Here is a 27115-nt window from a genome sequence, read left to right as displayed (position 1 = left end):
AATAAATAAATAGGTAAATAAGTAAATAAATAGGTAAATAAATAAATAAATAAATAAACAATTAAATAAAATGTTAAATATATTAGCAAATCAAGAAAAATAAATATTTTGATTGTATTTTAAATTTGAGCCCAAAATGCGTGTTTAAATAAATAGAAAAACAAAAATGAAAATACTAAAAATTAAGCATAAGTCTTGCACGAATTCACAGACTGATTGATAAAATTGATTTTAAATATTTCACTAATTACTTTAATCAATCATCAATTAAAAACCTACTCTTGTGTGTAATTCATTTCAAAGAATTATTTAAGTATTTTCTTTCATTGGCCTAAAGGCTTTCTGGTAATTTATTTTCAAGCTTTTCTCAATTGAAATAATAACCCCCTTCACTACTTTTGTTACTATACGAACAAACAAACGCTTTTATGCAGCTGTCGTTACAACTGTCTGCCGTCAATAGCTTTTAACTTAATTTTCCCCCAATGAATTGGAATTCATTGGTATTCTCAGATTTTCTCAGAAAGGGCGCAATCATTTGAATGGACAAAGCTTTTATACATGTGGAATATACATACATATATATATATATACACATCTTTCACCATGTGAAAACTCGTATGTAGTTTCAATTTGAACGCATACAAATGGTAAACAGGATAAAATATTCCTTTTTGTTTGCTTTTATATGCCAGAGGCTCGAACTGGTCGATATGTGAGGCATTTATCAAGTGGCTGGCGGGCCAAAAAGCTTCCTTTAGAACATCTGAAAATGAATGGTTTTAGTTTCAAGTGTGAAGAACAAATAAAAAAAAAACAAAAAGAGAACAAATTTTCAAATGCTTGTTTGCTCCTTCGACGTAAAACAGGTCAATTGGTAGACTGTTTTGTGTGAAGTTGCGCTTTTTCAATACAAAAATTTTGCCTAAAACGTGAAATGTTTTGTGCATTTGTCTTTATGTATACACCAGTGTACATATGTACATATGTATTTGCGAATGGCCCAGATGCAAAAATTTTGCACATAAATCTTATGAAATGAAAATCAATCTGATTGAATTGAATACCCTCAACTGCCTTCCCTTTCTTGACGCTGCAACATAAATAAATTTACTTTGTAGGTATTACGAAAGCAAAGAAATAAAATTGGCAGCAGTTCTGTTGAGCTGTCAAATGCCTGTTAGGTGCACTCATACACATAAAGAAACACACTAAACTACATACGTACGTACATATATACGTATCTACGTATATTTATGGACGCAACAGCAGGCAAAAGGTAAATTGATGACTGCGCTGATTGATTTTTGGTACTAATGGAAGCAATTGGTTGGGTGATTGGGTGGGTAGAAGAATGCTTGGTTCACTGGTCCAGTGGCTGATTTCTTTAGTGAGTAGCTCGCGGTAGAGGGCAGCTATTGCTGTTTCCATTGCTTCGTCGTTGTGGCGGCATTTGTGTGCATAGCGGCAGATATGCTTTTTGTTTTCTTTTCTTTTTCAAATTTAGTGGCTCAAATGGATTTTTGTTGCTGTTTTTGGCACTGTACTATGTATAGGAAATAAGTTTGATATCAAGGACATTTTAGCGTACAACGATGGCGAAACGGGTAGTAGAAAATCACTTAATCGCAGTAGCAGTGGATTTTTTTGTGCAGAATAATATTTAAAATCTATGGCAGGTGGAATAGTGAACTGTTCGGACACCGTGGATAGTTTGAGTTTTTAATGAAGCAGTTATGGCATAATTTGCGGCGGATTGAAAATGCAGTTTCTGACGAGCTCTATAAAATATCAATAGTCATGTAATAGCATTACTATTTTATTGTTAAAAGAGATTTTGTGTTCCGATTCCATTGCGTTTCATAAACTTTTAAAGTTTAAATTGCATTGAATACTGTTAATGATTGAGTTTAATAAAAAGTTTCCACTGAAACTGCGTTCCAATTCCAGCCTGTTCCAAAATGTCACGTATTTGTTTATAAGGGCTGTTAAATAGTTTTTGCAGTATAAATTATTTAATAACTGTGCTCTAACTCCATTAATTAATTATGTTCCATGTAATAATATTACCATTTTAATGTTAATAGAGGCGTTCCGATTCCATAGTGTTGCATACATTTTTGAAAATAATAATAATATATATATATAATAATATAGTTGAACAAAAAACGTTTCCATTAAAACTGTGTTCCAATTCCAGCTTGTTCCAACATGTTATGCCTTGCAGTAGAAATAATATAATAATTATGTTCTAACTCCATTTATCAAATGGGAATGTTTATACCAATAATTATGTTGCGATACCCTTTGCCGCATAATTTATTGTATAACCTTACAATTTAAAGTAGAGTCAACTAAGTTCCAGACACAGCTTGAATTTACTAGTTTCAGCAATTTTACCAAGCTCCTTTCGTCCAACACCGGATATGGAAGGCTACTTCACAGTCTTTTTTATTTCCTTTACAGTTTCTGTAGACCTTGCTATGTTGACGTGCCCATTGATCTAGTTAAAAAGTGTTAGCAGGCAGAAATAATGCATGTTTGAACTTGTTTTGATTCCACTTCGTTCCGTACACTACTTCGTCATCAAGTAAGTTTATGGCATAATTATTCTTTAGCAATAGAGCTGTAATAATATACCTGTAAATATATTTTGAAAAAAGGTGTTCCAATCCCATTCGTTCCTCACATTATTTTTTCAGTAAATTTCGTTTCTCTAATCAAAAATAATGTGCAAGCGAAATTTGTTTCAATTCCACTTCGTTTCGCATACTATTTTGCCCTGAGATTGAAAATACCTAAGATTTTATATGTTACTGATATTTAATTAAAATTCTGTACGTAAATATTTCTATGTACATATGTATCAGTCTGAGAGTAGTCATTTGACGTCGATTCACTTTTGTTCGTTTTAATACCATTTATTCCTCTTTTTTCAAAATAACTTACGTATACTATAAGTACACATACTCTCCAAACGTTGGTTTGCTCATTATTTCTGTTATATATTCTTTATCTGAACGACGCTTTTTTGCCAGATTACTGTACAATTTCCTGTTCAGCGGGTCAATCGTAAAAAAAATATTCCATTTCCAAAAAAAAAAAATGTTTTGAATTAAAACTTTTAATTTTAAAATGAAAAAATATTTATTTAAAATAAAAATGTTAAGAACAAAAATTTTACTTAACTTTCAAATGATAAATTTAGCCGACATGACCTTTTTCAATTGCCATAAAAGATTTAACTTTTCCATTTAACTAGTTTGCTATCCATTATTTCACGTACTTATCGCCATCTTAAACACCGTGCCATGTGAATGAATTTTTCTTTAGTTCCTTACCAGTCCTGATGGTTTCCAATTTTAACAGCAAAGCAGAATCGATTTGCTATTCGTTTCTTTTTCCTTCATTTGCCGGTCTATTTGGCGCAGTCGACAACGCTTGTTTGTTTTACTATTATGCCAGTAGTACACACACACATAACATGGTACATATATTGTACACAGTACATACAAACACACATTGAAATAAATGTATTTGTACTAACTACTAACGGGCCAAGTAAACAGCAGCGGCAACACAGCTGATGGTGTGAGTCTGAAAGCTTGTCGAGGCCAACGGCTGCGCTAATAATTGCACAGACGTGCAGGCGCTAGAAGTAAATAATACATACACATTTTTATACAAATATACCTCCTTTCATTTGTTTGTGTGTGTGTGTGCAAATGCGCCAAAGTTCAAATGGTTTTTTTTCTGTTTCTCCTCCGCCACTCCCTTTGAGAATTAAAAGCGAAATTGAAGATTTATTGCTGTCACTACCAACAAATGCTCACATCAGCCAAATTAAGCGTCCTTGAGCACAGTTTTGCTTTTACTTTAGTACATTTTTTTTTACTTACTTATATACAAATATTCTCTGTATGCAGTTGTAGGCAAATAATTCTTACATTTTTTTGGACATACCATTTTTTGTTGGCAGCAAAAAGGTCCCTCATACTTATATATATCTATAATTGATGAAGAACGACGATTTTCACTTTTTACACCCAGTTGGTAAGGTTGGTACTGCAATACCATAAGTACTTAAGAGTCTTAGCCGCGGGATATAATCGAGCAAGTACTTAATTTTAGTAGTAAAATAACCCACTGGACTTTTCACGCCAACGCTACAAATTTTCCTACAACGCATTAAAGTAGGAGTTGAATATACATATGTATATTTCTATATAAAGAACAATTGAGTAAAACCACATTTAATATGAATTTTATTTTTCAAAGCCCGCCGTGAAATTTAACGACGCATATTTTTATAGCACAATTGAAGCCGTTGGATTGTGCTTGAGTGAATCTTCTTCAATTTTTCTTTGAATACAAGTACTTTGGAAAAACATTAAGGCATAACTCATAGACGTAATTCAAACATAAAATTTGAAGACACCTAGTAGATTTTTTTTTCGCAACTGTTTAGCTACAGAAAAAATTCATCAGCTGAACGAAATGTTAGAGACATACCAGCGTCAATCGTTTTTAGTGAATATTGAGCCTTCTCAGCAGGGCAGCTAATCGACAGTATTTACATGGACTCTGCCAAAGCTTTCGACAGAGTCGCTCACAACATTTTATTACATAAATAATCTTCACTTGAATTTTACTGTTTTCCTGCAATTGTTGGTGTAACCTGTGAAACATTCATTGTCTGCTTTGGAGTGCCTCAGGGAAGTGTGCTAGATCTGCTACTCTTTGTGTTATTGATCAACGACATTCGCGGCAATCGCTTTTCATTTGCTAATTTTCTGTTATATGCTGACCATATTTTTAAGTTCAGTCATAAATAACACAATTGACGTATGCAGGCTTCAAGCTTCAAAAATCTTCAAACGTGGTCGTACATACATCGATGAAGCACAACGCGGACGTCCAAATGAGCCGGTAACACCAGAAAACATAAAAAAAATCCACAAAGTCGTTTTGAATGATCGAAAAGTGAAGTTGTTGAGTTAGCTGACATCGTAAAGATATCAAAAATATGTCTTTACTTTATATTGTATGAGCATTTGACTATGAGAAAGCTCTGTTCAAAGTGGATGCTGCGTTTGCTCACTATTTTGTTTCATCAAGACCTTGCTCCGAGTCGCAAGTCCATCAAAACAATGACAGAACAATTGCGTATGAGAATAAGTTTCCGCTCTCGTAAAAGAGTTGTCGCGGCTGATACTATTTTTGTGTTCGCTATAGTAATACACAGGTGATTTGATATTCATTTGAAGCATAAGATCCTTTTTTATCCCACGTCAAAATTGTGCACGTTCGACCGAAAAAACATCCTTTTCGGAAAGTCATGTTTCATTATTACCTTTCAGCTGAAACGTGTCGCATATTGATAAATATTTACGGTAATCAAGCCACACCAAATACATACAACTTGTAAAGAGTGGTTTCAAGGCTTCCAAAGTGGCAATTTCGACGTGAGTGATAAAGACCGCGAAGATACTCAAATACAACAATTATTGGATGAAAACGCATGTCAAACTCTTGATGATATGTCTAAAGAGTTGGATGTTGACAGATCAACCGGCGGTAAATGTTTGCTCGTGATGGGAATGGTCCAGAGAGGTAAGCAGGTAAAGCAAGTCCATCGACAGCGAAAAAATTATTCATGCTTGAAAGGTTATGTTGTATATCTGGTGGGATCAAAAGAGTTTCATTTATTATGAACTCCTTAAACCATCTTAAACCATCAATGGCGAACAGTACCGCCTGCAGCTAATGCGTTTGAATCGACTTCTCAAAGAAAAGCTCGTCGTATTGGGACCGTAGGCATGACAAACTGATTTTACTGCATGAAAACGCCAGGCCACACGCTGCTAAATCGGTCCAGTAATATTTAGAGGGACTGAATTGGAAAATCTTGTCCCACCCGCCGTATTCCCCAGACATTGCACTTTCGAATTATCATCTGTTCTGAGCAATGCAGTCAGCTTTTATAGGAGAGCGGTTAACTTCTTACGAGAGCATCGCTAACTGGATCAAGTCAAAAGAACTCGAATTGTTATTCAGCGGAATCCGTTTACTACAAAAAAGATGGAGTGAAGTTGTAGCTTCCAATGGCACATACTTCCACGGTGGATGTGTAAACAATTCGCCATATTTGGTTCCCAGCGCGACTACTGGCTGTTCCCAGACCTAAAAAAATGCTCTCTGGTAAGAAATTTCGCTCGAATGAAGACGCCTATTTTGAGGCAAAAGATAAATCGTTCTAGCAAAGTGGTATTGAAATGTTAGATAGAATGGAATGATTGCGTTGTTTTTGATGGAAATTACGTTGATGCATAAAGCTAATTTTGAACCAAAAAACGGTTGTAGTAGTCAGCCTGAAGTTATATTTTCTGGATTTCTTGAAATAAACAAATAAGTAAGTTTGATAGAAGATAACATCATTTTTTGTGAGAGAGTTAAAATCTTAAGCGAGAGTTAAAATCTTGCCGGCCATTCCTTCTAATATTGTAACCCCTTAACGACTCCATTAGCTTTTGTGTTTGCAGTTTTTCAAAGTATACAATTTTAATGTGGTTTCACTGATGATTTTTCATTTATCATAAATTAGTTCGACAATTTGACGACGCATTTGGTTTTTATACCTCTACTATTTATTGCGGCACCCATCGTAGCTGAATGGGTTGGTGCGAGACTACCAATCAGGAGTGCGTAGGCTCGAATCTCCGTGCATTAAAAAGCAAAATGAAAAAGTTAACAGCGCTCGTCCCTCGGCAGGCAATGACAAACCTCCGAATGTATTTCTGCTATGTAAAAAGTCCTCATAGAAAACCATGTGTCCCTCGGAATAGGCTTAAAATTGTAGGTCCCTCCAGTTGTGAAACAAAATCAAGATGCATGCCACAAATAGGAGTAGGAGCTCGGCCAAATACCTGAAAGAAGGGTACGCGCCAATCATTTATTAAGTTTCTTTATTTATTGCTCACTTTAGCTTTGTTTAGGTTTCATACATTTCCTAGGTTATGCCGTGTAAGTTTTTTTTGCAAATTATAATTTGCGCTTACAATTTCTATTGAAATTCCAAACAGACTACAAAGTAGTCACTCACTCCTGCAAATAATTGAAAGATTGAGCAGATAAAATAGCTAATTTCACATGTAGACCAGCTAAAGGGAATAAAAATGCACAGAAAAAAATCCAGCATTGAGAGAAAAATGGTGGCTAGTACATACAAATCATGGGTATTCTCGTTATTAGTTAGTAGCAAAATCCATGGCATCCCATAGCCTTACCTACCACGTGTTAATTTGTGAATATTTGCTGAGCTCCTACGCAAAGGCACGAAGGTGATGGCAAATGCCAAGGCAAGCAGCTTAAAATCGATTAGCATCAATTTCCTGTCATTGGCAGTGCTTGTGTAGAATAAGCTTGCGCCTCTACTGCCTCCATTATAGTAGTAGTGCCTATGCCTTTTGTCTTAGCTCGCCTGTAGCCAGGCATATGCACAGTAAAGTGTTTCCGCTGGGGCGGATCAATTGACCACTTTACCTTCTGCTAACGCACACATATATCACACTCTCATGTATTTAAGTTCCACAAACACACACACACAAACATAAGCTCGTGGTCCCTGCTGCTGCATATTCAGACCCAAAGCGGCATGTGCTAGTGTATGTGCTCATACATATGAGTTTCTGCATGCGGGAGTACATTAAATCGTTGCAATTAATTGTGGGCGTCGCTTACGAGTTTGTAAAATGGCTTGTGTGGTTTTAATTAAATTTAAGCCGCTTTTGTATGAAGCTTACTTAAGTACATACCACCCGCCAACGATAGCACAAACAGTTACGTATAGCACATGCGTATATGTAGTTGTGTAAGTACTTCATAGGCATAGTTTGCGTGCATGACTTGGCGTAGCAAATGGAGCATAAGAAAGTATAAAGAGTAAGATTTGAGTATAGTGGGATGTCTTGAAAACAAGCACAGAAAATATGTATGTACATTAAAATAACACTTGTCTACCTAAAATCTAAATAAGCACACATTTTAACAATATTTAGTTATACTTTATGCGTTATTCATTTTCATATTATATTTACATTGGACTTATTTAAAAGCGCAGTTTATGAAACAAACAATATTGCCAATATTTTTCAGTAGATATATTAAAATGTGTGTTCCAATTCCAAAATGTTCCTCACATTACTGTTTCACATTTTATGAAACAAACAATATTGCCAATATTTATCAGAATATTAAAATTTGTGTTCCAATTCCAAAATGTTCCCCACATTGTTTTGTCTAGTAATCAAGTTTGTTTAATTGAAAGATTTTTTGTGAGGTGTTTCAAAAAAACTGTTTCGATTCCATTTTGTTCCGCACTTTGTTTCTTACATAAATAACCTTAGCGTAAATGAAAATCTCTTTAGGCCGCAAGAATTGTGTACTAATTAAATTTTCTTCCCTTGTTTGAGACTTAGAAATAGGATTTTTTGTTATTTAAAAAAATTTTAGTAATAAAGAACTGTAGCTAATGGGCGAATTGATGACTCATGTTTGCGTCTTAATATCACGGTACAAATATTATTAAGAAAACACTACTTTGAAACCTTTTAAAATGTGTGAGGGTCTCATTTCTTTAAGACACTTTGTTTCGATTCCACTTCTTTATATATGACTTAAAAATTATCTATACAAACATTATTTTGCTTCATTATGGCAGACAAATTTTGCAATATACACTCTTGTTAATCTCATTACAACTTACAGTAAACCGTTTAGAATCAAATTGAAATCATAAATATAAGTGTGTTCAAGTTTCTTTCACGAGTTTTGTTAAATTAGACGCACTTTCATTATTTGTTAATGAAACGTTCCTTTCTTGTACTACTTTATAAATATGTATGTCTGATTGGAACATATTTTCTTGTAAAGAAAGCAAGCGAGCAATTTAAAAGTGTTGTTCCATTTCCATTTAGTTCCCCACACATTTGCCACATAAAATATTCAAGCTAGCGTTTTTTGATACTTTATAGATGCCTAACGGCACTCGATGGCTTTCATTACGATACACTCACTAAATATACTCCCTAGTTATGGAAAATATGTAAATTGTGTGCAAACATGCAAGTTACGCGATTAAAATATGTTGTTCCAATTCCACTCTGTGCTTTACTTTTTCTGCTTAAAATTCCTCACCATATAAATTTAATTTTGTACCTCGCATACACAGTTTTTTTTTCAAAAAGAGTTATTCAAGTTATGTGACAAAGTATTTCCTTGTTTCAATTCCACTTCGCTGTTCCACTTTGCTTAAAATATTTCCTGTCAAGTGTTCCAAAAATTTCATTTTACATATGTTGTAGCTTTTGAACAAATAAAGTGTTAAAGACATGCTTCGATTTTTCCAAATGTTCTACATATACAAACAGTATAAGGCTGAAGTAAAATGGCATGCCTTAAATTTAATTAAAACATTAAGACTTAAACACATTTCTATACAATCCGAAGCACATTAAACATTAAGTCACATTTAGGTATATGCATTATTATAGTTAAAGGATAATTTTACTTCTAACTGTGCATCAGCCAAATTCGATTTTATTCTCTCTTATTAAGTACAAATAAAATTATCCTTTTTCTAAGTGATAGCGTGGTTTCTATCTTGTGTAGTGAGAGGATTAAGGCTCGCTAAGATATGCATTTTTTCGTTCTTACTTCAGCTATTATGCAAATTTCTAATTGAAACAAAAGGTATGTGTGTTAGTAATCAACGAGAGGTCAATTTACAAATTCAAAGCTAAAATTTTTTAATTGATGGTAATGCGGAATTTTTTGTTTTATGGTAGATAAGCAATTAATGAAAGCAAATTTTGAATATTTTGCAATAAAAACGCTAATATCTATATCAATAATTATAATAATGAAAGTAATAATATTTCTTTAAATTTAATTGTTTTTTATAAGTATGTAAAAAATTTCGAAATAAATTAAGAAGAAAATTTATGTGATACTCAATTATGGTGAGACTAACTTTGATGCTAAATTTGCGTGTCTGAATTTTGACCCTCTGATCAATCCAGCTCGGACGACGACCACTTTGGCTTTGGATGGATGGCTTTATGTGTTACAACGTGTGAACGATAACGGTAACGTTTAACGGGAAACAGTAGTAATAAATCGGAAAGCAAATTGTTTCATAACGGGAACAGTTTCAATTTATTCGAATCGTAACAGTTTGACAATTGACAGTGGGTACGGATTTGAAGAAAAGAATTTTTGAAAATTTTCATTTAATAAAAATAGATTTTTTGCTTAGTTTTTGTTTTTTGGTTTTTTGTTTGGTTCTGATAAACTAATTACTTAAGAGTATTGAATAGCAGTTATGTAATATTTGTAGATGTATAGAGAGTAATACAATAATGGAATATTCGAATAAGTATTTAGAACTTATAAAATAGTATAAGAATACGAATATATGGAAGTTTAGAAGAGAAGAGTAGCATACGAGTAATTGCATAGCATACAAGAGAAATATAAAAAGGGAAATGAGCGATCATAAGGCACTTTCCAAATCAAAATTGTATTGGTACGAGTTTTCAAAGGTAGAAAAATGAGTAGTTGGAATTGTGAAGTAAACCGGCCCAAATCGAAGGAAAGGTTTGAGTAGAGATTTTATAAGAAAAAAATTTATAAATTTTCCGCTTTATAAATAAAAATAAAATTAAATTAAAAAAAATAATCTGTGTACATTTTTGCCTGCTGAGAAAAATTAATTTGCTTTGCCATTTTCAGAATTTAGAGGCATAAAGACAGTTCTAAATGGCTTATAATGAATACGGTTTTTAGCATTAATAAAATAACAAATGCGCCTTTGCTTGTAAAAGAACTTACTTGAAAAGCTTGAGGTGACAATTAATAACCGAAATATTTATGTTATTTAGAATTATAATGAAAAAACTGATTTTCATAATTTAAAATTTAAAAGCACACAATTTAAGTAAACAAAAGAAGCAGAGAAACAAAGTATTAATAAAAAATAAAATAAAAAGATAAATAAAGCAAATTAAAGAAACAAATTATTAATAAAATAATCTTAGGAATAACAATAGATCTTGATATTTTAAAATTTAAAAGTACATTTCGACATTCCTAAGAAAATTGTAATAAATAAAAGAACCAGAGAAACAAGGTAGCTATTGCAGAAAAAAATTTAAAAAATAATTATTTTGCTTAAATTGAAAGCAAAAAAACACAATTTAATAAAATAATATAAGAAAGTAATTATAAATCTACGAAGGACTTAATCAAGAACGAAATTTCAATTAAAAATTGAAACAAAAAATTTGTAAATCATAAAAAAAATATTTTGATATTTCAGTATTTAAATATGTGTTTACATAACTTGAGGAAATTTCCAATATACAAAATAACTAGAGAAACAAAGTAATTAATTTCGGGAAAAAATCGAAGAAAAAATATCAATTACAGTTTCGTTAAAAAAAAAAAAAACTAAAAGAAATTAATAAAATTTTCTAAGAATATAATTTGATATTAAAAGTTAAAACAAAAATCTTAAAATAACATTTTATTAATTTGTTACGATATTTAAGTTTTAAAGCACATGAAAATTTAAACAAAAAGTGTTTAATCATAAGAAAATTTATTTTGATATCTTAAAACCTTCGAGCACATAATTCGATATTTACAGGAAAATTCCAACAAGTTCCAAGTTTGGTGTAAATTTAAAACCAAAAAAAGGAAATTTGTTGCATTGATTTTGATCCTAAAAATTTTAAAAGTACATGAAAATTAAAAAAAAAAATTTTTAAGATGATGAAAAAAAAAATATATTATATATTATTTTTCATATTTTAAAACCTTCGACCACATACCTAATTCCATATGTTTTGAAAAATTCAAATCATAATTGAATTAAAAGTTGAATAAAATAAAATAAAATAAAATAAAATAAAATATGGATTAGTGCCTAAGCATTTAATAAAAAACTTGAAGAAGTATGACTGCCAACACCTCTTAGAAGACATGCAGAAGTCGACCATACTGGACACATGTGCAATAGTTCGTAGATTTTTAAATATTTAAGCAATAGTAATCGCATGGGCGTAGAACTTGGACTAAGCTCCACCAGAGCACAATCCCTTCAAAATTTTATCCGGTATGTGTAATCTCCGGCAATAGCCGAGATGGATTAAGCTCAAATAAAGTAAAAAAAAAAATAAAAAAAAATAAAAAAAATAAAAAAAAAAAAAAATAAAAATAAAATAAAATAAAATAAAATAAAATAAAATAAAATAAAATAAATTAAATTAAAATAAAATAAAATAAAATAAAATAAAATAAAATAAAATAAAATAAAATAAAATAAAATAAAATAAAATAAAATAAAATAAAATAAAATAAAATAAAATAAAATAAAATAAAATAAAATAAAATAAAATAAAATAAAATAAAATAAAATAAAATAAAATAAAATAAAATAAAATAAAATAAAATAAAATAAAATAAAATAAAATAAAATAAAATAAAATAAAATAAAATAAAATAAAATAAAATAAAATAAAATAAAATAAAATAAAATAAAATAAAGTAAAATGAAATAAAATAAAATAAAATAATCAAAAATTGAAAAACAAAAAAAAAATTCAAATCATAAGTGAATTAAAAGTTGAATAAAATAAAATAAAATAAAATAAAATAAAATAAAATAAAATAAAATAAAATAAAATAAAATAAAATAAAATAAAATAAAATAAAATAAAATAAAATAAAATAAAGTAAAATAAAATAAAATAAAATAAAATAAAATAAAATAAAATAAAATAAAATAAAATAAAATAAAATAAAATTAAATAAAATTAAATAAAATAAAATAAAATAAAATAAAATAAAATAAAATAAAATAAAATAAAATAAAATAAAATAAAATAAAATAAAATTAAATAAATTAAAATAAAATAAAATAAAATAAAATAAAATAAAATAAAATAATCAAAAATTGAAAAACAAAATCAGAGTTTGGTATAAATTGAAAGCCTAAAATAAAAAAAAATTACAAAACAGCTTACAAAAATTACTGGAAATTTGCAAAAACATTTCAGGAAAAACAAAATTTTAATTATGAGTTAAAAAATAAATGTTTAATAAAAAAAAATTATTTTGATATTCTAAAACTTTCAAGCATCTATAGAAGAATTCCAACAAATTCAAAGTTTGGTGTAAAATTTAAGAGCAAAAAAATATTAAACAAAATAGAAAAAAATAATAAAATAGTTTAAAAAAATTACTGGAAATATATAAAACTTTTCAGGACAAACAAAATGTCATTCAAAAGCTTAAAAAAAATCAAAAGACACAAAAAAGAAATTTAATTTAAAAAAAAAAATGATTCTGTTATTTTAAAACATTCAAGTATCTATAGAAAATTTCAAATAAATTCACAGTTCGCACTAAATTTGAACAAAAAACAAAAAAAGATTAACGAAGTAGCATAACAAAAGAATTCGAAATTTACAAAACTTTTCAGGAAAATCAAGAGTAAGCAAACTCAAAATTTGAGTTAAAAAGATTAGATTATATAAAATTAGATATTAAGAAAGACCGCAAATTTGAAAAATAAAATAAAAAATATACACAAACCTAATTATATAATATTTCTTTGCATAAAATTATCGAACTTATAACTGATTTATGTTTCAAAATGTTTAAAATTGTTAAAATTTATAATTTATTAAAATAATTTATTTAGTAAGTATAATATTTTTAAATGTTAAAAATATGAAAAACATTTAAGCAAAATCAAAATTTTAAATAAAAATTAAAACAAGAAATAATAAAAAATTTAAATAATAAAAAAATTGATATAATAAATTTATATTTTAAAGCAAGTAATCGACATTAACCGAAAAATTACAATAAATAAGAGAATCAGAGAAACAAAATTATGGCGAATATGAAATTAAATTTTTTTGATATTTTTTAATGAAAGTATTGATATAGTAATTATAAAAAACATTTTTAATTTTAACTATAAAATTCCAAATTTGCGTAAACTGATTAAATGTGAAATTTTTGTTTCAAACATTTTTCTATAAAATTTTAGATGTGTGTTCAAAAACAATCAAACAACACGACATTTTTATAACAAAAAAAAATAAAAAATTGAAAAATGAGGAACAGCGAAACAAAATTTTAGAAAATATAAAATTTATTTTTTTTTTTTGATATTTTTTAATTAAAATATTTTTACGTGATATTATAAATAATTAAGAATATAAAGAAAAATGTGAAAAAAAATTTTAATTTTAATTATAAAATTTCAAATTTGTTTAAGTTATTTAAATTTGAAATTTTTGTTTAACAAATTTTTTTGTACAATTTAAATTTGTGTTCAAAAAATTAAAAATCACTAAAAAATCCGGTAAGACCAACCTTTTTATAAAAAAAGTAAAATGGCGTCTAAATAAAGGGTATTTCAAAAGACGCGCCTAGATGTTGTTTTAAAATAAAACATGCAAAAATTTAGTTTCGTTCATAGTTTATTTTTCCATTCAAAATACGGCCCTTAACAAATATATGTGAAAAATGGCATAACATAGATGTCCACCTTGAGCTCACGGCCTACTGGTAAAATCCGCCAAACAGTCAATTCATTACTGCCTAATTGCTGAGAACGTCGAGGTATGGATGTTGGAGGTGCAGTTGAGGTTTTTTCAGCGACATATTGAGCTGCAGCAGCACTATTCTCAATATTGCCAACAGAACGTCCAGTTTTTGGTCAGCCAGTTTTATCCTCGACAGAACCAGTTTCTTGAATTTTTTCGCCAACCTTTGAAATTTCGACTCATTCGGACGAGTATTTCCATCAAAATAATCATAAATTTTGCGATCGAATTTTGTTCTTAAAGAGGACCTTTTTCATATTAATAAATTTCAATAGCGTTGTTCTATCGTCTGTTCTAATTGTCTGTCACAATCTGCCATCATCACTCTCTGACTGAATGTCAAAGATGACATAGAAAACGGTACCGTCAAGGAATTACTCACTACTGCCCTCTGGGCGTTTCTTTTGCAATACCCTTTACTTGAAAAAATAAAATTTTCAAACCATGTTTTCTGCTAATGAACATTTTTAGCTTGTTTTAGTTTTCATGAACTCGGCTTCGAAGTTTTAAAAAAATTAATATTTTGTCGTATTTAGGAAAAGAAATTAATTTTTTTAATAATAATAACAACAAAAATAATAATAAAATTACAGTTATGAAATGAAAAATAGGTATCTTTGCATATTTTTTAATGTTTTAAAATAATTTTATTCAAAAATTTTAAAAGTTGCAATTTTTATTAATTTAAAAAAATTTCCAGCTTGAATTATTAAAATACGTATTAAGAAATAATTTTTTTATTAAAAGATAAAAATTAACCAGTTTGAAATTTTTTAATCCTTTCAAAAAGTATTTGACTTAGAGTTTTTAAATAAATTATAAAAAAAAACATTTTTTTTTTTGTTTTGTAAAATTTTTTTAATAATTTTTAGATATAAGTAAATCTTTCCTTCATAGAAACTTTTCTTATGTTATTTTTCTTGCTGGTGTAAAATCTTAAATTTTACATTTTTAGTGGAAAGATTTAATTTTAAAAGTTAAATATTTTACTTGTCAAAAAAGGGGAAATTTAAAACATATATATATGAAAAAATTTTTTTAAATAACTCTTAAAAAAATTTAATGAATTAACTCTCAGCTGGGCACCTGGGTCTGGCCAGCGTTTTTCGACTTTGGAAGTAAATTTAAGATATTTCTATTAAAGCTAACGACTTGAGCTTCCAGGTAGCTTCCTAAAATTTAATTTTCTATCGATTTACGGATATCACTTTTTAAAAAGGATCCTCGAACAGGACGAAAAAAAGACCTGACCCTGGTACCCAACCGAAGGTTTTAAGAAAGGTGTCCAACAGTACTTTAAACTCATAACTTGAACAGAAAAGTGATATTTTTTAATGGCTTTCAAATCATTCGAAACTGTTCTTATGCATCTTAAGTTTTTCCTTACACAAACTTTGTTGAAAAAAGCCATTAACAAATTTGAAATTCCAATTTGCATACTCAAAAAGCATTGCAGTTACTTGAGCAAACTAAACTTGTTAGCCTAGAAATTTTTGTAAAACAAAAATAAGCTAAATTGAGTGGTTTTTAACCAAAAAATTTAAATGAGCAGTGAAGTAATGAATCCAAACAATTAAAAGCTGCTCCAAAAAAATTCATTTTATAATAATAATAAAATTTATTAATCGTCGAATTGGCTTGTTTTTCTAATAATTTTTTTTTTTTTTTATTTTACATTTTTCATAGCGTGTGCCCAGGAGGAGGGAATGAGCTAGTTTGCAATGCTAATTTCGATAAAAGCAGGAAAATGCTAAGGTATGAATGAATTTTTTTAAACTAAAAACAATGAAGTGATTTCAAAGATTTTTCTGTTGCATTATCAGGAAATGGTAAATGAACAAACATTTTAACTGCCAAATTTGGTTTAATTGTAATTTCTAAAAAATCTAAACTTTTGCATATTTAAAATTGAGCGCTAATTTAAAATTTTTTTCGAATTAGTTCTAAATCGCCTGTGACGGTTAATTCATCAAAGCTGAGCAAATTAAGTAGTGGCACAACAAAAAATGTTTTGGAAAAGTGTAATTTACTTGAATAATTTAATGAAAATAATTCAAATTAATATGTGAAAGAATTGCGAGAATTAATTGGAATGGGCAGCTTGAAAAATACCATAAGGCATATTGCTGGTGAGCTGGTTTAATTTTCTATATATTTTTGTAGAATTAATTGCATAAACGAGTCCCGATGGCCTTAGATCCCCGTACTCTTCTTTATATTAAGTTTTACATTTGCCATTCTACTTAATAACAAAAAAAATAATAATAATTTGATCGATAAATAGAGAATACTGAGCGCAACAGAAAACAAAGGGACACCGACGCCATAAAAGTATTTTGCAACTCGCACTATGTCGGTTGCCTCTGGCGGGCAAGTTCGTAACTAAAGCGTTTTCCAATAACAGACAATAAATAAGTTTGAATAGCCCGCTATTTCGGTAGAAGTTACTTTTGAAGCTGTCATTTTTTGATATTTAACAAGTAGAAACTACATCATTAATAAGAATGGAACGATACACGCTTAAACAACGCATTGAAATTATGAAAATTCACACAAAAATTTGGCAGAGAGGGTTCGTAAAACTCGAACATTTTTGGGTTATCGTGAAGCACCTTGTCGGGCCGCAATACAGAAATTGGTGAAAAAATTCGAGCTGCTGTTGAAATACATGAAAATGATCCCGGAATTCTATCGAAAAATCTTCTTGAGTGATGACGCCGTAGCACGAGAAAGAAACGACTGGCGCGCTTTGTTAAGCTTGGCCAAAATCGCGTAAGCGGTTATCGCGCCAATCAAGAAGAAGAAGAAGGTCAATAATCAAATGAGCTGTATTTGACTCTCGAAGTAATGTTTCGACTCCAGTAGAGTGAGATGGAATTCCATCGAAAAATCATCTTGAGTGATGACGCCCATTTCTACCTCGGTGGCTTCGTCAACAAGCAAAATTGTCGGATCTGGGGCTCAGAAAATCCAAGAGTTATTGTTGAAAAGCCTCTCTACCCTCAACGTGTGACTGTTTGGTGCGGTTTATGGTCTGGCGGAATCATTGGACCTTATTTTTTCGAAGCTGGAGCAACAGTTACGGTGAATGGATTGCGCTATCGAGAGATGATTAACGATTTTTTATGGCCTGAAATTGATGGTATTCGTCGCCAGTCGTTTCTGTGAAGCCAAATCCTTCTCCACTTGATCTTTCTAATTAGAGAAGGCGAAGTAACCCAGGATATCTAGTTGTGCGCTCAGTTTGGGACCCACCACGTAAAAATTCTCCGCAGTAAGAACGAAAACTAACCCTCGGTTGAGAATTACCTACACTGCGAAGGAACTAAGGATTACGATTTGAGGGCATACACCAGCTTCTTAATAACGATGCCTGTGTGCCATACAATAAAATTTGTACGTTGAAAAAGACGAGAATGGGCTTTACTACTCTCTATGACGAAATGTGGTTAGCCGCCGGTGTTTAAGACAAAGGCAAAAAGAGAGAGAGAGCTTTAGTGCGGCCACTCGGATGCATTTGGTTTCAGAGTCCACTAAAGTAAGCAGCATCTCCTATTAGATTTGGAAGCAGGCGGTTCGCTGCTTAAATTTTACCTGAAATTTAAGCGAAGTAGTTTCCCAGTGAAAGCTATACGAACGCCTCGAAGGAAGACAAATCCATTTCGTCATCACTGAAGTATGATTTATTTATTAATTTATTTAAGTCTGTGATGTAGGCGTCCCCCGTAGCCGAATGGGTTGGTGCGTGACTAACATTTCGGTAGTGCGTAGGTTCGAATTTCCGTGCATGAAGAGCAAAATAATAGAAAAAGTGCTTTCTAATAGCGCACACCCCTTAGCAGGCAATGACAAACCTCCGAGTGCATTTCTGCCATGAAAAAGCGCCGCATCAAAATTATTTGCTGCACAAAACGGGGGAGGAGCTGGACCAAACGTCTAAGAGAAGTGTACGCGTCTGGCTCGTTAATGCTTTTGTAAGAACCAAAACGCTTAGTGAAGAATTAGCTCTTTAAGAAGTCACTTCCTACGTATAGAGAATCCCGCTTAATGCATCGTTTTGTCTGCCATCGGCTGTCATTCAGTTCAAGTTTGCTAGAATTTACATCTCGGCCTGCAAGACATATGAATGCGAATTAAGAAGAAAAAGTTGGCAGTCATATTTTACGCAAGGAGAACAACATTTTTGAGATGAAGGCAATTATTTGCCCCAGCGTTAACTGGAAGAATGGGCTACCCAGTGGAAGTAAGCACCAAAGCAAAATGAGATGAGAGATAAAGCAAAGGAAGATGAGATAGGCGAAAGTAGTTGCTAGAAATAAAATGAAATTACCAGTAGGTTAGGTTAGGTTAGCCGGGTTGTTTGGGCTGAGACAAGACACTCGGTGGCCCTTAGGCACTTTGTGATACCATCGACTAGCTAAGTTGCTTAAACCACTTAGATCTTTTTAAGAAGGTGATTAATCACTCCACTGAGACATTTTGCAAGTTTTCCGGCTCTTCTTCTTTGAAGTGCAGAACATTTACAGAGGAGGTGTTGTACCGACTCAATTTCTTCTTCATCATCGTAATTCCTGCAGAAGTCATTGTGAGGTACAGCCAAAATGATAGGTACGAAAGAACGTCCCATTAACCTGAATTAATTGAAATTCGCGACCAACTAAATTATAATTTTAAAAATTTTTTATATCATAATTTTGAGGCCAAACCGCTTACTAATCAGCTCACTTAATATGCCTGATGTTATTAATGAAAAGTTTGAGCAATCAATAAGAGGAAGCGCTTAAATGATACGTAAAGGTGAATTTTGGCAAATTAGTATGTAGAGAAAATGTACAGTCCATAAATAAAGGCTGATTCTTGAATATGTTTTCATAAAGATAGGGTGAGTCGTTCAATACGCTTAAATACAAGTACATACATGTATGAATAAGTATGTGTAAATTTTAAGTTGTTGTTGTATTCATTTTGATAGTCACACATAGTCGTTGCAAAAAAAAAAAAAATACACAAAACAATAAAACTTTGAAAGCGTACTCCTGGATCATAAAAAAAAAAATCGCTCGCCTTGGATGGAGTAACAATTTAAAAAAAGAGGGTTCGTAAAACTCGAACATTTTTGGGTTATCGTGAAGCACCTTGTCGGGCCGCAATACAGAAATTGGTGAAAAAATTCGAGCTGCTGTTGAAATACATGAAAATGATCCCGGAATTCTATCGAAAAATCTTCTTGAGTGATGACGCCGTAGCACGAGAAAGAAACGACTGGCGCGCTTTGTTAAGCTTGGCCAAAATCGCGTAAGCGGTTATCGCGCCAATCAAGAAGAAGAAGAAGGTCAATAATCAAATGAGCTGTATTTGACTCTCGAAGTAATGTTTCGACTCCAGTAGAGTGAGATGGAATTCCATCGAAAAATCATCTTGAGTGATGACGCCCATTTCTACCTCGGTGGCTTCGTCAACAAGCAAAATTGTCGGATCTGGGGCTCAGAAAATCCAAGAGTTATTGTTGAAAAGCCTCTCTACCCTCAACGTGTGACTGTTTGGTGCGGTTTATGGTCTGGCGGAATCATTGGACCTTATTTTTTCGAAGCTGGAGCAACAGTTACGGTGAATGGATTGCGCTATCGAGAGATGATTAACGATTTTTTATGGCCTGAAATTGATGGTATTCGTCGCCAGTCGTTTCTGTGAAGCCAAATCCTTCTCCACTTGATCTTTCTAATTAGAGAAGGCGAAGTAACCCAGGATATCTAGTTGTGCGCTCAGTTTGGGACCCACCACGTAAAAATTCTCCGCAGTAAGAACGAAAACTAACCCTCGGTTGAGAATTACCTACACTGCGAAGGAACTAAGGATTACGATTTGAGGGCATACACCAGCTTCTTAATAACGATGCCTGTGTGCCATACAATAAAATTTGTACGTTGAAAAAGACGAGAATGGGCTTTACTACTCTCTATGACGAAATGTGGTTAGCCGCCGGTGTTTAAGACAAAGGCAAAAAGAGAGAGAGAGCTTTAGTGCGGCCACTCGGATGCATTTGGTTTCAGAGTCCACTAAAGTAAGCAGCATCTCCTATTAGATTTGGAAGCAGGCGGTTCGCTGCTTAAATTTTACCTGAAATTTAAGCGAAGTAGTTTCCCAGTGAAAGCTATACGAACGCCTCGAAGGAAGACAAATCCATTTCGTCATCACTGAAGTATGATTTATTTATTAATTTATTTAAATCTGTGATGTAGGCGTCCCCCGTAGCCGAATGGGTTGGTGCGTGACTAACATTTCGGTAGTGCGTAGGTTCGAATTTCCGTGCATGAAGAGCAAAATAATAGAAAAAGTGCTTTCTAATAGCGCACACCCCTTAGCAGGCAATGACAAACCTCCGAGTGCATTTCTGCCATGAAAAAGCGCCGCATCAAAATTATTTGCTGCACAAAACGGGGGAGGAGCTGGACCAAACGTCTAAGAGAAGTGTACGCGTCTGGCTCGTTAATGCTTTTGTAAGAACCAAAACGCTTAGTGAAGAATTAGCTCTTTAAGAAGTCACTTCCTACGTATAGAGAATCCCGCTTAATGCATCGTTTTGTCTGCCATCGGCTGTCATTCAGTTCAAGTTTGCTAGAATTTACATCTCGGCCTGCAAGACATATGAATGCGAATTAAGAAGAAAAAGTTGGCAGTCATATTTTACGCAAGGAGAACAACATTTTTGAGATGAAGGCAATTATTTGCCCCAGCGTTAACTGGAAGAATGGGCTACCCAGTGGAAGTAAGCACCAAAGCAAAATGAGATGAGAGATAAAGCAAAGGAAGATGAGATAGGCGAAAGTAGTTGCTAGAAATAAAATGAAATTACCAGTAGGTTAGGTTAGGTTAGCCGGGTTGTTTGGGCTGAGACAAGACACTCGGTGGCCCTTAGGCACTTTGTGATACCATCGACTAGCTAAGTTGCTTAAACCACTTAGATCTTTTTAAGAAGGTGATTAATCACTCCACTGAGACATTTTGCAAGTTTTCCGGCTCTTCTTCTTTGAAGTGCAGAACATTTACAGAGGAGGTGTTGTACCGACTCAATTTCTTCTTCATCATCGTAATTCCTGCAGAAGTCATTGTGAGGTACAGCCAAAATGATAGGTACGAAAGAACGTCCCATTAACCTGAATTAATTGAAATTCGCGACCAACTAAATTATAATTTTAAAAATTTTTTATATCATAATTTTGAGGCCAAACCGCTTACTAATCAGCTCACTTAATATGCCTGATGTTATTAATGAAAAGTTTGAGCAATCAATAAGAGGAAGCGCTTAAATGATACGTAAAGGTGAATTTTGGCAAATTAGTATGTAGAGAAAATGTACAGTCCATAAATAAAGGCTGATTCTTGAATATGTTTTCATAAAGATAGGGTGAGTCGTTCAATACGCTTAAATACAAGTACATACATGTATGAATAAGTATGTGTAAATTTTAAGTTGTTGTTGTATTCATTTTGATAGTCACACATAGTCGTTGCAAAAAAAAAAAAAATACACAAAACAATAAAACTTTGAAAGCGTACTCCTGGATCATAAAAAAAAAAATCGCTCGCCTTGGATGGAGTAACAATTTAAAAAAATTTTATTTTTTCGAAAATACTAATTTTGGAGAACGCACAGCTAAATACCCAAAAGAGCTTAAAATAGTAATAAAAGCAAGTACATTCAAAACATTTTCCAGCAAGACGTACCATCTGGGAACATCAAAAATAAAATGCGAATGGGTAAACTAGATTAAAAATATTGCGTTCAGATTTGAAAAAAGAAGGACATATATTTAGGTGTTTTTGTGTATAAAAGTTGAATGCTATATTTTGCTTGTTATTATGCATGTGTTAGTGATATTCCGTATGTGACTTTTGGCTAAGTTGTGTTTTTTTTGTGTGTGTTTTTTTAGCCCAACCATTTTGACTGCTCCTATCCAGGCTAATTAGCGTTATAATCGTTGCGCTGACTTCTTGCGTCAAAAGATTAAAGTACACTTTAGTGCCACACTACACACACACGCATGCATGTGTGTGTGTGTAATGGTTTCGTGTATGCCATTTAATATGTTGCTACACTGCAATCAGCGCACATGTTGCAACTGCGAACTTGCCACAAGCCTTCCTTGGCACATACATACACATTGGTGTTGGGGACGAGTATATAGGATCGGAGGGTTGCTCCCTCTCTTGCATGACCTATGAGCTAATTTTATGCTGATAGCGTAATTAACGAAATTGTGGTAGCTAAGTTGTGGGCTGTTTCACTTGAGTTGGTTTGCATTTACTGCTGCGAAAACTTTATATACCAACATATGTGGAAATACATACATATATAACGGTATATATCTATCCGTATTTACATATATACATATGTATATACTTACAGTCGTGCGCTCACTTTATTGGTAGTGAATATTTTAAGTAGTGCTTGCCTAAGTGTGAAAATAGGCAACGTTGTATGCCAGCGCATTTCGAGTAATCAGGCCAACCTGTTAATATTCAAGTGCACTCTAAATAAATGTTCTAAAACCAATTGACGAAATCATTGACGAGCACAAAAAAGACACAGAAGTGAAAAAAGAAGTAGCAGCTAATTTTTACTACCCGATTTTGCCGATCAACAGCTTTTGTAAGCTGCTGGCGTGTATTGGTATTGGTGTATTCTTAGAGCTTAAATCTTCACTGTAGTCGAGGTAGTTAAGCTAATGCCAGAAAGTACCTCGTAAGCTTTGAAATGGAGAACTAGCCGTCTGGGACTTTGGTCTCGTATGCTTGAATTGGAGTTGTTGAGGACTTCAAAGAAGTAGTAGAAAGATTGGCAATGACCAGGGAAGCATGAACGTGCATTTTTAATAAATTTCAGATACATACGAGTGTAGGTAAAGAATAAAATAGGCGCTCCAGCTCTGAAAGTATTCGATGCGGTACCAGCTGGTGGTAGCAGAGGAAGAGGAAGGCCTCCTTTGCGTTAGAAAGATCGGTTGGAGAAGAACTTGGCTGCTCAACTTGGTGTGCCCAACTGGCGCCGGTCAGCACGAGAAAGAAACCACTGGCGCGCTTTGTTAAGCTCGGCCAAAATCGCGTAAGCGGTTATCGCGCCAATCAAGAAGAAGGTAAATAATCAAAGATGGAAGTGCTGGTATGGAGCGTTTTAAAATTATGTTCCCTAGCCATAGTTCAAATCAATCACAAAATGCAGGTGCATCCTTGGCTCATCTCCTCAGTTAAAACATGGCGCGAGAGAGAGCCTGGTGATGCAGATTATTATCTTACCAGAATTCTCACCGATCATAGCTGTTTTAAAGCAAAGTTTCAGCATAGTGCGAATAGTTCGAATCAGCTGTTGCCGAAGATGGGGAACTTGGGCGTTTCATATGCTCCTATTTCAGAAGGGTAAAGAACAAATGGAGGGCAGTTTCGGCCGCGCGTCATAGTCCCGAATCTAGTGCCACTGATGTTGAGAAGCAACGACGCATGGGATAAGCTGTATTTGACTCTTGAAGTAATGTATCGACGCCAGTAGGGGGAGATGGAAAGGAAAACCAGCCAGTATTAACTAGCAAACTGATATATGTGGTGTCTTTTTCTTGAAATGGTTCAAACAGTGGGTGGGGCAAGAAATAAATGCATCTTCTGATATTTTACATCAGCACTTATTGCTGAGTCTAATGTTTTAATCGCCTTACAACGAAATGCTTGACGGTGGTAACGGAGGAGATCGGTCCTGTTACGGTAAGAGATTTAGGTTGGCCTAAAGTCTCACACTGACGAGGTTAGGCTTTCGATGCTTCGTCCTCGAAAAATAAACTTTGTCTGGAACATTTCTAGCTGGTATAAATCTATACTACCAGATTTAGCGCTAGTTCAATTCCTTGCCGCCATAGTAAGGTCGATGAGGTGTATCATCCTACCATTTTCTAGTTAGCTGCCCTAATTTTAGCTTGCCTCTTAGGCTTGTTCCTTAGGCTTGCTCCTATTTTGTCAGCACTCCTGGGAAACTTATAGGGATGTAATATCTATCATCGACTTCTGAAATTTCTTGTCAGTGGCCTGTTCTGAGCCTGCATTTAAACATCGCCAACAATCCATGTTAAGAAGATACCAGATAGGAATGTGAGTTGTATGTACGCTCTATTTCTACATTTCTTCACTTATTGTCTTGGCTCGCGAGTTATTATGGGGCAACCTTTAGTTGGAAGGCATGAGAGGGGTAAAATGAACTTTGGGGTGATTTCGTTACACAATTTTTTTTAACTTCATGACGTACTATCTATGATGACCTTATGACGCCTGCGGTTAGTTTGGGTACAAATACAGAAGCCATGCAGTTTATAGGTTAGCTTTTACAAAAGCCTCCTGTGCAGGGCGAACGTTTAATTCTTCCAAACTCATAAGAGAAAATTGTAGTGAAAGTTATTGCTCCGTAAAGATTTTACTTCGCTGCAAACTACCTTAAATCTACAGATTCCATAGCAAATATCGGAAGAGTAAAAGAAAATATATACAGGTATATTTTTAACTATGCGGTAACCCATAAGCTTTAGAATAGATGACAGATCAAGCCTTACTTAACCGTTTCTTAGAAGAGTATAAGCGTAAAATTAACTTATTTAGTTTAGTAGTTGGATGGCCTTTTGAAATTGGAGTTGATATTTTAAATTAAGCAGCGCATGCGCAGAGCAGATGCTTAATGTTTGTTTTTGTTATGTAATGTGTTTATATGTATATAATATATATATATTGATATGTAGGTGTGGGTGATGGTCTTGTGAGAGAGTATGGGTAGTAAAAGAAGTCTTTGTTTGTACTCATTAACTAAACTTGGGTAATATTTTGGATTTAATTGAAAGTACAATAATAAAACTAGCAAAGAGTATAAACTAAATCAAAATTCAAGGCAGAAACGATTTTGTTTTTTCTTTTATTTTATTATATTATCTATCCAAAAATTAAAACAAAAATAAATAAATTTCTTATTCCTAAATTTAATTAATTAACAAAATATCACATCCGCATACATCCATACATTCATAAACAGTTGCATAACACACACCACATTAAACAGTTATGCACTTAACACGAAAGGGGCAAACACTTTTAAAGGAGAAAATTGAGAGAGAGGGAGAGAGTTACTCATTATCATATGTAAATATGTATATAGAGAGAAAGTGTTATTGGTTTGCCTACGAGCGAAAGAACCGTGATGTACAATATTTTTTGGAAATGTAATTCTATAGATCAGGGAACGGCAAACAAATACATTCAAATATTTTGTTTTCTCACTTGGCCGTTAGTCACATAGCGACCTTTGCGCTCTTCTTCTCGCTGTCAGTTAACATGCGTTAGAGAAGGGGCAATTAAAAGCCACGTGCCAACCGGTGCCGATTACTGATACAGATGGTGGGTTTCATATAGAGGTTTTTTTTATAGACGATGCTAGACACAAAATGTTAGGATTGGAATGACGTAGGGAGTTAATGCTTCAGGATTTTTTTTGTTAATATAGATTGGACATTACTGTATTAAATCGAAAAGTGATAATCATTGATATTAAAAAAAAATATTATATTTATTTATTTCGTTTAGACAACAGTGGGGCCGAAAAACAATATATTCAGATTTTAGAACTTTGGCATCATTTAAGAATGGTTTTCATACTATAAAAAAATACTTTTTTTTTCAAAAATTTAGCGAAAGAAACTTCTTCTCACTGAGACATGCGGTCAATGACCGTTGAATCACTGAAAATTCCAATGGATTCAAGAAAATTTAGCTGTAAACCATATTTATTATCTTATTTTTGATGTACATATATATGCACGTATATTTTAGTGGTGGAGATTGACTCGGTACATAACTCAGTGCAACAGAAGAGTAGACCAGGAAGTGCAACAAAGACCAGGAAGTACAACGAAATCCTAATGTTGAAAATCTTTAGCTGCGCAAGCGCATGAGAGCTAGGTTCGTTAGGGGCAACCACATAATAGACGGACAAAAAATCTTCTAAACTGTAAATTGCGCGGATACAACCAGTATGAATCCCACTTTAATGGGTTAGCCAGAAGGGAAGCCATTAAGTTGAATAAACCATATAAGGAGGCCAGCCAATTACATATGTATGCTGCACAGTATAAAGCCACCTCGAAAGAAATTAAGAGGGGCGACTTAATTTCATCTCGTTGCGTTGATTTCAGAATTCTGTCTTAAGAAGGCCAATTGAGTAAAGTCAGAGAGTACTGCAATATGATGCAGAGGAGGACTAAAAGAGTCACTACGTGTCTGGTAGTGTTCCGCAAGGATCTGTTCTTGGACCAACCCTGTGTTAATATCAGTTGGTGATCACGTTAAAAAAATCCCAAAGGTCTATAAAAAATCTTGGCATGCACATTGATCCCACACTAACAAGCAGAACA

The 27115-nt window shown here is 32.6% G+C and overlaps 1 protein-coding gene across 1 annotated transcript in view; it reads right to left on the bottom strand.

The window, feature by feature from the left end:
* The window catches only part of LOC128864654 (sodium/potassium/calcium exchanger Nckx30C-like), a gene marked incomplete at its 5' end in the record, with an annotated part of 177423 nt that overhangs the window by 61856 nt on the left and 88452 nt on the right, over positions 1–27115 (bottom strand). Inside the window, one exon of the mRNA XM_054104410.1 lies at positions 10031–10114. Within this exon, the coding sequence (XP_053960385.1) occupies positions 10031–10114 (84 nt within the window). The remainder of the gene's footprint in view (positions 1–10030; positions 10115–27115) is intronic.

The sequence above is a fragment of the Anastrepha ludens genome, chromosome 5 (assembly GCF_028408465.1).
Source record: "Anastrepha ludens isolate Willacy chromosome 5, idAnaLude1.1, whole genome shotgun sequence".
In the NCBI taxonomy this organism is placed as follows: Eukaryota; Metazoa; Arthropoda; class Insecta; order Diptera; family Tephritidae; genus Anastrepha; species Anastrepha ludens.
This window is presented reverse-complemented; position numbering and strand designations above follow the sequence as displayed.